At 32.9% G+C, this 12,995-nt stretch overlaps 1 protein-coding gene across 8 annotated transcripts in view; it reads right to left on the bottom strand.

Moving 5' to 3' along the window:
• Positions 1-1,939: 1,939 nt before the first annotated feature.
• The window catches only part of LOC143234645 (serine/threonine-protein kinase 17B-like), a 40,404-nt gene continuing 29,348 nt past the window's right edge, over positions 1,940-12,995 (bottom strand). For 7 of the 8 annotated variants that reach the window (XM_076472148.1, XM_076472147.1, XM_076472154.1 and 4 more), the window contains 6 exons: positions 12,580-12,792; positions 11,459-11,597; positions 9,289-9,415; positions 8,320-8,368; positions 4,858-5,037; positions 1,940-3,422 (listed from right to left, as the gene is read on the bottom strand). In XM_076472148.1, coding sequence (XP_076328263.1) covers positions 2,960-3,422; positions 4,858-5,037; positions 8,320-8,368; positions 9,289-9,415; positions 11,459-11,597; positions 12,580-12,792 — 1,171 coding nt within the window. In that variant the 3' untranslated portion in view covers positions 1,940-2,959. The remainder of the gene's footprint in view (positions 3,423-4,857; positions 5,038-8,319; positions 8,369-9,288; positions 9,416-11,458; positions 11,598-12,579; positions 12,793-12,995) is intronic. The other variant, XM_076472152.1, reaches the window with a different exon arrangement.

Below are 12,995 nucleotides of genomic sequence, written 5' to 3'. Positions count from 1 at the left end.
CTCAACCAGCAATCTGCGGTTCGAAAATTGTCGCTGAACATGTTCGCCATTCTAACAGTGATGGCCAAACTCATTACTCATCGTTAAATCGTAATCCAAGAGTTAGCGGTGGGCTGTGTTTACTTACTGCCTTTCCTTCAGTCTATCATTTCAAAAATAGGAACAGCTATTGCAGATAGCCCTCGAGTAGCTTGGAGCGAAATCTAACAAAAGTTTCTAAGAAAAAAATAATATATGGTCTACGTTGCAAGGCAAATTAATATTGCAATTCAGAAATTAATGGGCAGTTTTCGTTCCTTTGTTTCAGATACAAGAAACGAAAACATTTAAGAATGTAATGTTTTAATGTATGCGTGTATCATAACCTACCCCTTAAATTTTTTGTTGGAACTGTAACAAGGGCTAATTCACCAATTATATATCGTTTTTATATATTTCACTAACTTTCATAATGGAATATTCTAATATTATAACTACTGCTAAGATTACACTTTATATTCTAAGAATGTGTGACTGGAAGCAAATATATGACAGTATTTCAACCGCTATATTATACATATGCAATATCAAATGTCAAAGAGGTCTTCCGTCAAATACTAGGCCTAAGCGTAGTAGTTTGTTTGACGTTATGTAATAGTTATTCTGTACCACTTACCATAATTTTGATTAATTTGCGAAGCCTTTTCGATAGTATTTCTCAGTGAAAAGATAATTTCTAGATGTTTTAATTCCATCTATATTTGGACCTAAAATGGAAGTTCTCAAAGATACGTATTTTTTTCACTCTTTGATCGCTTTCGCGATTGTTGGAGCAAAGGTGCTGCCACGTAGTGTAACTGTAAAATATTGTTTAAACTTAATATCTTCGTGTTACAATGAAAACAATTAAATAACAATAATAAAAATACTAGTAGCATGATTAAATAATTTAAAATGAGAAATCGAAGGTGATACTTATTATAAAATCAAATTTTATTGAAATTATTTTCATGGTGAGAAAAATGGAATACCACAAGAGGGCGGTTAGTTTCTTTTGTGCCATTAATGTAGATACAACACAGTTGGTTGTATTTAAACTTACTTAAAGTAAAAATAAATAAATGCATTTTTTCTCGGCTAATGAACTTGGATTTAACAAAACTTGAATAATCTAAACAAGTCTTTCCTATTTCGAACAAGTTTTCAAAATACAATTTATACTTTAACGAACGAGACTTAAAATACTATTGGTATTACCCATCATATTAAACATTTTTTGTTATTCTTGCTCAAATACATTTGATAAAAGTTTTGCAATGTTTTTTTCTAGAACATAATGTTTATTAAGAATATTAGTGTTTTCTACGTATATAAAATACTAACTTGCAGTAATATATTTGAAATGTTTTTAGACTCCTTGTAAAAGATACTAGAAACAGGTAGTGGACTAACATAACAAATTTGCTGTCTACAATTTTCTTACAAAACTAACATTTTTCACATGCTACCACTATTAATTTTTATTTATCAGTTCTAGTGAAGTAGTCTTCGATCTTCTTCTTGTGTCTGAAGTACCCTGCTATCAAACATTCCACACGTTACACTTTACTATAATAACCTCTAAAAAGCAGTGAAGTTTGTATGAAAGAAACAACTATGTAAAAGCAACACGAGTGGTAAAACCAACAGAAACAAATTTTTAAACTAATTTCTTGTAATTACAGAACTGTGTTTCCTTTTCTCTGAACCTACAAATCAAACAAATTATAGCATTAACCAGAAAGGATATACCACTGATTACATAAACAAGATGAAAAGTTACCTGAGAGGCTTCAAAACCTTATGTTTATTTCCCATTATACAGAAATAACTTAAAGGTGTGGATTATATGCTCTGATCCACAAGCGTAGAAAGCAAACTTGGGACATCAAATGAAAATCCATATCACTACTACTAAATCTCCAACCCAAAATATTTTATTTGTGAGGACACAAAGTACTTTATACAAGGTGTGCAATTACAAAATCAAATGATTACAACATAAACAAGTCAGGGATGTATCTAAAACAGATTACCTGCTCCAGACAGTTTTTTTTACACACTTTAGAAATTGATAAATATTAAGCTACAAAGTTTTATAACACTAGTTTAGGTAATACATAATTTCAGGGAAGTTATGAAGTGAGAAGATCCATTCTTGGCCTCATTACATAACATACATTAGTACTCAAAAAGTCTAAGTCGAGGCTTTGTATGGACTTCTATTACTTCTATTTACAAAATATTTACACTAAAACTCCAAATACAAGTGTCTGGCAGAACTTTGTGCTGAATGAATGGAATGGAAGACAAAGATAAACAAACAGTACAAAAGTACCTATCATAAAATATTATTATTTAATGTAATATGCTCAAACAAACAACATTGGATATTTATTGAAAACTGATATACCTTGTGAAAAAAATTATATTTGTAATTGTTTTATAATTTCACTCAGATATAACTTAAAATGATATTATCTAGTTTGTTTTCTATACAAAACATTGGTCCCATAATTGTTTACACATTTGCACAGGTGATCAACAGCAATTCTTGTCATATCTTCTTTAAGATCCAGCTCAAACATGATGACAAGACAAGCTGGCTACACTTATGACTATCACCAGCCAACACTCTGCTAAAATATATGACTAAAATACTTTTAACTTTTCTTCTTCAGTTACATAACCACACCTCAAAAACTACATCTATCATGCTACTTACACCCACAAAAAACACCGACCACAAATCATAATTGCACCCACAAAAGAAACAAAAAACATCCACCTCAATCATGCTAGAAATTTCATTTGCATTAGTTTTCCCATTAGGTAAAGAACTAGTCAATAACTATCCAGAACCAAAAAACCCAGAGAGTGGTCAAACCTCTGAAGCAAGCATAAGAGAATCACAACACCTCCGAAACTGAAAACAAACAGTTCAGTATACCACATTCATCCTTTCATCTCCAAAAATGATAGATTTACCCAAACTTAGTGCTTCAAAGTCAATTATCATCTCTTTCACTTCAGAGACAACTTTACTACTTGTGGAGTTTAAATTAGTAAAAGATGTAGAAGATTTATCAGAGGATGGCTTCACTTTTTTCTTTGTGGTTCCATTACATTGGTGGTGATCCACTGGAAGCAACTGTGTCTGGCACTGAAATGTTCCGTCCACAACGTCTACAGATACGGCCTCTACGGACTGCTGCAACAGTGGAACAACCTCTGAATTATTCGGAATTTCCTCAGCAACTTCTACCGAGACAACAGATATTTCTGCATTGAATTCATTCTTTGTGGACAATATTATATTTGGTGCATCTCTCTGAGGATCTTCTTTGTCACAAAAAGATTTGATCCAGGAATGATGAAGACATTCTTTGGCTGTCATCCTCTCACTAAGAAATGCAACAAATATTTTTAGTTTTATGTATATATGCTTCCATTTCTACAACTAATCTCTATCCAACTGTCTATCTAAATATCTGACCACTTTCACACACATTACCTCTCTCTTGCAATTTTAGCAACAAACTTAATTTCTACTCATAATTTTATGTGTATCAAAATCAAGTGATGTACTGTAACTTGCACACCATTAACAGAAACTATTTCTATGAACAAAAGCTTCTTAAATTTATCTTTCTGCCAATAAACATACCTTTCTTATTAAAATAAAAGTAATTTATAAAAACATCCACAAACAAAACTAAGAACTTTTATCCTTTTACAGTATTTATGATGCAACAACTATTACAAATCACTGCTTTTTGTGTAAATGCTCAGTGTTAAAAATTCATATTTCAATAAGTAACACTTTGTAGATTAGTCCTCCAAGGTATTCTCTCCAGGTGTCACTCTCAACTAGACAGTTGCTGCCTACAAGTAACACTTTGTAGATTAGTCCTCCAAGGTATTCTCTCCAGGTGTCACTCTCAACTAGACAGTTACTGCCTACAAGTAACACTTTGTAGATTAGTCCTCCAAGGTATTCTCTCCAGGTGTTACTCTCAACTAGACAGTTGCTGCCTACAAGTAACACTTTGTAGATTAGTCCTCCTAGGTATTCTCTCCAGGTGTTACTCTCAACTAGACAGTTGCTGCCTACAAGTAACACTTTGTAGATTAGTCCTCCTAGGTATTCTCTCCAGGTGTTACTCTCAACTAGACAGTTGCTGCCTGTTTCACTGGTAATACTAATTTTTTTTCTTCCAGTGACTCAGCTGTAAGCTAATAATACTAAAAATCAAGGTTTGATACTCATGATGAGGGCACAGTGAAGACAGCACAAAATGTAAAGTTGCCCTTCACAACAATAAACTAATTTTTCTGCATACAAAGTAAGTTACCTACCATGATTTTGTATACTAATTACTTTACAAATAGTTAAGCCTTTCCTAGGTCAGTTATAAACAAGCATCAGTCAACATAGGTAGTGGAACCGACGGGGCATGTACCCCCAAAATTTTTTATCTTGTAACAGAGTTCCTTTGAATTGGGACTTGTACATAGCTAATGTAATTTTAATGTTTCAGTTTTGAATTAACTGGTTACAATTAACACAGCAAATAAGGTATCTCAATCAACAACATCCAACGAAATGTAAACGTGTTTTCCATTCATGTCAGTCAACAACTTATAAAAGAATGACTCAAAATCACTACAGATTAACTCAAAATATCATGTTTATATTTATAGTGTTTGGTTAAGCTGACAAGTTTTAACAGAGAATTTAAGTCTATGCTAATTTTAACTTTAAACTAACACAATGCACATGTTAATCTTACTGAATAACATTATAACAAAATATAGCATCGAGTTTCTAAATCTTACTTTGGTTCCATAATCAGTAACCTCTCAATGAAATCTTTTGCATCTTTTGACACCCCCCCAAATAAATCTTCTGGAAACTCTAGTGTACCACTGGTGATATTCCAAAAGGTCTCTTGCTTGGTCTCACCACCAAAAGGGGTGTGACCCGAAAGAAGAACGTAAGCCAGGACACCTATGCTCCTGAAAAATAAAGAAAAAAAATATGGTTTAACTGACTCCTAAAGACACATTTTTTTTTAAATTATTACTATAACTATCGTCATCAACCAGTTTATATTACTAGAACTATCGTCGTCAACCAGTTTATATTACTAGAACTATCGTCGTCAACCAGTTTATATTACTAGAACTATCGTCGTCAAACAGTTTATATTACTATAACTATCGTCATCAAACAGTTTATATTACTATAACTATCGTCATCAACCAGTTTATATTACTATAACTATCGTCGTCAACCAGTTTATATTACTAGAACTATCGTCGTCAACCAGTTTATATTACTAGAACTATCGTCGTCAACCAGTTTATATTACTAGAACTATCGTCGTCAAACAGTTTATATTACTATAACTATCGTCGTCAAACAGTTTATATTACTATAACTATCGTCGTCAACCAGTTTATATTACTAGAACTATCGTCGTCAACCAGTTTATATTACTAGAACTATCGTCGTCAACCAGTTTATATTACTAGAACTATCGTCGTCAACCAGTTTATATTACTAGAACTATCGTCGTCAACCAGTTTATATTACTATAACTATCGTCATCGACCAGTTTATATTACTAGAACTATCGTCATCAACCAGTTTATATTACTAGAACTATCGTCATCAACCAGTTTATATTACTAGAACTATCGTCATCAACCAGTTTATATTACTATAACTATCGTCATCAACCAGTTTATATTACTAGAACTATCGTCATCAACCAGTTTATATTACTAGAACTATCGTCATCAACCAGTTTATATTACTAGAACTATCGTCATCAAACAGTTTATATTACTATAACTATCGTCATCAACCAGTTTATATTACTAGAACTATCGTCATCAACCAGTTTATATTACTAGAACTATCGTCATCAACCAGTTTATATTACTAGAACTATCGTCATCAACCAGTTTATATTACTAGAACTATCGTCATCAACCAGTTTATATCACTATAACTATCGTCATCAACCAGTTTATATCACTATAACTATCGTCATCAAACAGTTTATATCACTATAACTATCGTCATCAACCAGTTTATATTACTATAACTATCGTCATCAACCAGTTTATATTACTATAACTATCGTCATCAACCAGTTTATATTACTATAACTATCGTCATCAACCAGTTTATATTACTATAACTATCGTCATCGACCAGTTTATATTACTAGAACTATCGTCATCGACCAGTTTATATTACTAGAACTATCGTCATCAACCAGTTTATATTACTGTAACTATCGTCATCGACCAGTTTATATTACTATAACTATCGTCATCAACCAGTTTATATTACTATAACTATCGTCATCAACCAGTTTATATTACTATAACTATCGTCATCAACCAGTTTATATTACTATAACTATCGTCATCAACCAGTTTATATTACTAGAACTATCGTCATCAACCAGTTTATATTACTAGAACTATCGTCGTCAACCAGTTTATATTACTATAACTATCGTCATCAACCAGTTTATATTACTATAACTATCGTCATCGACCAGTTTATATTACTAGAACTATCGTCATCAACCAGTTTATATTACTGTAACTATCGTCATCAACCAGTTTATATTACTGTAACTATCGTCATCAACCAGTTTATATTACTGTAACTATCGTCATCAACCAGTTTATATTACTGTAACTATCGTCATCAACCAGTTTATATTACTATAACTATCGTCATCAACCAGTTTATATTACTAGAACTATCGTCATCAACCAGTTTATATTACTAGAACTATCGTCATCAACCAGTTTATATTACTAGAACTATCGTCATCAACCAGTTTATATTACTAGAACTATCGTCATCAACCAGTTTATATTACTAGAACTATCGTCATCAACCAGTTTATATTACTAGAACTATCGTCATCAACCAGTTTATATTACTAGAACTATCGTCATCAACCAGTTTATATTACTAGAACTATCGTCATCAACCAGTTTATATTACTAGAACTATCGTCATCAACCAGTTTATATTACTAGAACTATCGTCATCAACCAGTTTATATTACTAGAACTATCGTCATCAAACAGTTTATATTACTAGAACTATCGTCATCAAACAGTTTATATTACTATAACTATCGTCATCAAACAGTTTATATTACTAGAACTATCGTCATCAACCAGTTTATATTACTAGAACTATCGTCATCAACCAGTTTATATTACTAGAACTATCGTCATCAACCAGTTTATATTACTAGAACTATCGTCATCAACCAGTTTATATTACTAGAACTATCGTCATCAACCAGTTTATATCACTATAACTATCGTCATCAAACAGTTTATATCACTATAACTATCGTCATCAACCAGTTTATATTACTATAACTATCGTCATCAACCAGTTTATATTACTATAACTATCGTCATCAACCAGTTTATATTACTATAACTATCGTCATCAACCAGTTTATATTACTATAACTATCGTCATCGACCAGTTTATATTACTAGAACTATCGTCATCGACCAGTTTATATTACTAGAACTATCGTCATCGACCAGTTTATATTACTGTAACTATCGTCATCGACCAGTTTATATTACTATAACTATCGTCATCAACCAGTTTATATTACTATAACTATCGTCATCAACCAGTTTATATTACTATAACTATCGTCATCAACCAGTTTATATTACTAGAACTATCGTCATCAACCAGTTTATATTACTAGAACTATCGTCATCAACCAGTTTATATTACTAGAACTATCGTCATCAACCAGTTTATATTACTATAACTATCGTCATCAACCAGTTTATATTACTAGAACTATCGTCATCAACCAGTTTATATTACTATAACTATCGTCATCAACCAGTTTATATTACTATAACTATCGTCATCAAACAGTTTATATTACTATAACTATCGTCATCAACCAGTTTATATTACTATAACTATCGTCATCAAACAGTTTAATCTACATTTAAATGAAAAACACAAACATGAAGTAAACAAAAGACAAAAGTAACTTCAGCCTCTTTAAAACGATAAGTCAGAATAACAGACTTAAAAAACAAAACAATTTTAAACATTTAAGACTGGAGAAGTCCTAAAAATGTGCTGCCACCTAGTGTTGCACACTGTTACTCTATTTTAGTTTGCTTGTTAATAAAGATTGTAGCTTCATGTCTTAATTTTATCTGATGGTAACAAAATATAGCAAACTGAAATAAATTTGATTCAATACTTACCACATATCTGTGGCTAAGGAGATTGGTTCGTAATGAAGTATTTCTGGTGCTGAAAATATGTTTATCATTAGTAATGAAAACATAGAAAGCTGCACAATGAAATGGCACTAGTATTTGAAGTTTTGAAGCCATCAAGAAAAATACAAAAGAGTACAAAAGAACAGATATGTCTAACATTTGTAGAGGTTTGATCACTAGTATCAACATAAAAATACGTGACAAGTACTAACACAGTTGCAATAAACAATAGTTGTGATTTTGGTACTTATATTAACCTGACTTTAAAATAACTTATTATTACCTTATATTCCCTAAATGTTCCAATAAGAAGTATTATGTTATCAAAGTGTGTGGATAAATATCTTACATTTAATTATAAGGGTTTGTTGTTTGTTTTTAATTTTTCATAAAGCTACGTGAAGGCTATCTATGCTAGCTGTTCTTAAACAGAAGGCAGCTAGTCATCACCACCCACCGCCAACTCTTGGGCTACTCTTTTACCAGCAAAGAGTGGGATTGACCGTCACATTATAACACCCTAACGGCTGAAAGGGAGAACATGTTTGGTGCGACGGGGATTCGAACCCGCAACCGTCAGATTGCGAGTCGAACGCCTTAACCTACATGGCCATGCCGGGTCTTCAATTCATTGTAATATAATTTTCATGGTTACAGTTGCACTGTTTAGTACTTTAAAACACAAGCACTGTCATACTAAAATAATAACACGGTAGATGTAATGTTTGTTTTAATGAACAGCCACAGAGGGTTATTACAGTGCCCTCTATAAGGGCACTGTAGCCCTCAATAAATGAAACTCAAAATATGAATAAGGAGAAAACCGTGTGTGATCCAGGTTTATGAACACAAAAGGCAGCACCCTACACTGCTGACAAGCTGCATTCCGAGTAAATGTTCAACACATAGCATCATGGACAGGATAGTATTCTGAGTAAACGTTCAACTTACAAACATAGTCAGGTGTTCCAAGAATCTCTCTGAGTTCAATTCCTTTTGTAATGAGGCGAGAAATTCCAAAGTCACACAATTTTATATCACACTTTGGAAATGCATTTGTAAGCAACAAGTTTTGTGGCTGAAAACAGAAAATAAAAAGACAGTTAACAATTATAATGCAAAATAAAAGAAAAAATACAATAACAAAACTAGTGAATATATCAGAATCATTACTACGTATTAGTGTATTGATACACAAACTTATAAACATATGCAGTATTCCTGACAAACGTCAAATAAATATAGCAATATATTTTATTCTTATATCCTACTGGGTAAACATACAATTCAAGTCACATTTAGACATGTTTTACGTTTTTCATATTTTTCTATCTTTCCGTTCTGTGACATCAACACTTATTTCCGTGTAATGCATTTCTCTGCTAACTTATCTAGGGCTAAATTCTTTGACACAAACACACCCGCAAAAGATTTCGAATCTGTCAGTTGCGAAAAATATAAAATAAAACTATGGCATTCTGAAATGCCACTCATTACTTCTTGTGCAGTTACGAGGGGGGTTAGAGTTTTATTGAACCCTCGGGTCCCCCCAGCGTTGGAGTCTGAGACCCATCACATAACTCTAGCATCTTTCCAAAGTGAAACAATGCGTTCATTGAAGAGATATTTCTTGTATAAAAAATTCGGGCAACTTCCGTCCGCTCAAGACGAGCATCTTGTACCACGTGACCGATTAAAGTGTGGAAGCAAGTGACGCGATAAGCGTCAAGTAGCCTATTCGTTCAAACTGGGATTACAATCTATCACACTCCTTACATTGTATGCAACACCAAATATTTAAAGTCAAACAGAACTGCTGTTGTAAATTACTCGAGTTTAACTGTATTCAAAAACGTTAACAGTAATAATAAAAACAAGAATTCTATTATCCTGTTAACAAAGCGGATATTTCCCATTTCTTACCACTACAACAACAACGGGAGAGCTGTTAACCCTAACAAGGTCGGTATATTGTTCCATAAATCTGCGTGTCGGAAAAAACTAATACACCGGAAAACAACTCAGTCAAAATGTTTTACATTATTACATATATCTAAGTCACTCGTTAAAATAACACCATGTCTGAACAGGGCGCTATCACGTTTCACTGGGACGCGCGACATCTACCAGTTAAAACTGATGACAGATTACAACTCGGGTATTATTTTTGTAATAAAAAATACATAAAACTGTCATCTGTTTTTAAAAATTCTTATCAAAAATTAAAACTATTACCTAGTTTTTTTTAACACCTTACAAATTAAAACTACCACCGACACGCATACATATTTTAGTTTGTACTTTTTCCCTAGCTTAAAATGGAATTAAAATTTTGTACCACGTGATCAGTAACAGTTACGTTCGAAGTATGGGTGTGAAAAGGAAAGAACCTCTCAGACAAAGGCACCACTTTGTCGGCAACTGTTATTTGTGTGTTATTTCTGGACAACAATGTGTTTATTCTTTTCGTAATTGGCAATACATGTCCAAGCCAAATAAATACAATAATTGTCTTAGATTTGTTTGAAACAACTGTCAGTATTAACTGAAAATATCAAATGCACTGTTTTCTAAACACTTCCGGACGCTTACTTCAATGTCGAACGTTTTGAGAAAGCCTTTCTTCTGTGTACGTTGCACTCAAATCACAACATTATACACGCATACAAATAACACAATAAAAATATAAATATAAAATATAAAATATTTTATATTATTTTATATAGATATAAAACAATATTTTGATATTGTTAATTTTACAGAATAAACATTATTGGTGTCATTGCATAAGAACTTGTATATCTTTTTACTAAACTCCAACGTTTTTAATATTGTAATATATCCACCACTAAACAAAGGTAAGCACAAGATATGATTCTTTTCTGGTCGTTTACATAACAGCCAATACATTTTATTTGAATTGAAAACTACTAATATTAACCATTTAGGCTTAATATTATATTAGACAACACTTATACCTTTTGATAATTCACGTCCTTGTCTCTTTCACTATCCCGATAAGCCAAACAAAATAAATACACGTCATAATGATGTATTTACGCTAAGGTAATAAAGAAACCACAAAAATATTAACAAAGTGCTTCTAACATTCCTTAATTACCTTAATGTCTAAATGTGCAATATTGCGCTCGTGCAAAAAAGCAATGCCCTCGAGAATCTGGCGCATGAGACGAGCTGCTTCTTTCTCCGATATCTCTTCGTGGTCTTCCAAAACACGCTGAAGTTCGCCTCCTACCGCCCTAATACGAAAACATACAAACGTTATTTTAAAGGTTCTGGTAGGAATTGCTATTATCTATAATCATGTGTTAATAATTTGTTAAATAATAATATTTTAAAGAGACTTTTGAAAATGAAAAGATCTACATAACCAAAAGGTTCAACGTACCTTCATGACAAAACTTGTGTTTAAGTTTGGAGTAAAGTGTTTATAGACTAAGTGAGACGTTAAACGATTTTACTGGAATAATTTTAACATTTATAGGATGTTGTTATACACATCCCTGTTAACGTGTTGACTATCTCGTTCAAACTAACCCACAATTCACCGACTTTCAAGTTTATATCCTTCTCTACAGGAATAGTCCAAATGCTGTATCATATTGCGTTACTTTTGTTTGGGGCCCGGCATGGCCAGATGGGTTAAGGCGTTCAACTCGTAACCTGAGGGTCACGGATTCGAATCCCCGTCGCACCAAGCATGCTCGCCCTTTCAGTCGTGGGGGCGTTATAATGTAACAATCAATCTCACTATTCGTTGATAAAAGAGTAATTCAAGAGTTGGCGGTGGGTGGTGATGACTAGCTGCCTTCCCTCAAGTCTTACACTGCTAAATTATGGATGGCTAGCGCAGATAGTTCTCTTGTAACTTTGCGCGAAATTCAAACACAAACAAGCGAATAATAATTCCATGGTTTATTTACACTGCGAACTAGAACATGTGAGAACATCCACTTACATAACAGAAACATGTGTATGGGTATTAAGTAACATAAATATTGGATTTCAAAAACCTACGGTACCCCACACTGATACAAACTTTGAAGTCAAGAAGATATATGCCGTCAGTGGACGATTTAAGGTTGTGTGGGCCCTAGATTCCATGTAATTTTACATAAAATAAAATTATCATTGAGCCCCATAAAGACCACGAGCCCTAACGATGAGACCCCTCCAGCCCCTACCTAAACACTCCACTGTATGCTGTACTGTCAAACTTACATTTCCAAAACTAGTATGACTTCCGTGGATGTTTCGTAGACTTCGTAAAGACGGATGATTCGAGGGCAGTTCTCACTTAATTTTAAAATAAATATCTCGTGCATTATTTCGTGACGTACATCCGCCGCACGACGACGTTTCCGGATGCACTTTGCTGCATAGTCCACACCCGTTTCCTTGTGTTTGCAACGACGAACAGTTGCAAATTTACCCCTATAAAAATAACAAAATAAACATATATGTTAAGCCTACAATAAGAAATAAACTTCCTTTGTGTGAAATTTTATCTTGAATATTAAAAACACGTACCGATGAAAATTACGGATAGAATGAATATTCCGTATTTAGAAGTTTAAATATGTATATCTGAACAAAATTTGGCCACATTTTTATATGATAATACTTAGAAAGTTATA

The sequence above is a fragment of the Tachypleus tridentatus genome, chromosome 12 (genome assembly GCF_004210375.1).
Source record: "Tachypleus tridentatus isolate NWPU-2018 chromosome 12, ASM421037v1, whole genome shotgun sequence".
NCBI lineage: Eukaryota > Metazoa > Arthropoda > Merostomata > Xiphosura > Limulidae > Tachypleus > Tachypleus tridentatus.
Note: the sequence above shows the minus strand (reverse complement) of the source record. Positions and strands in the feature narration are given on the sequence as shown.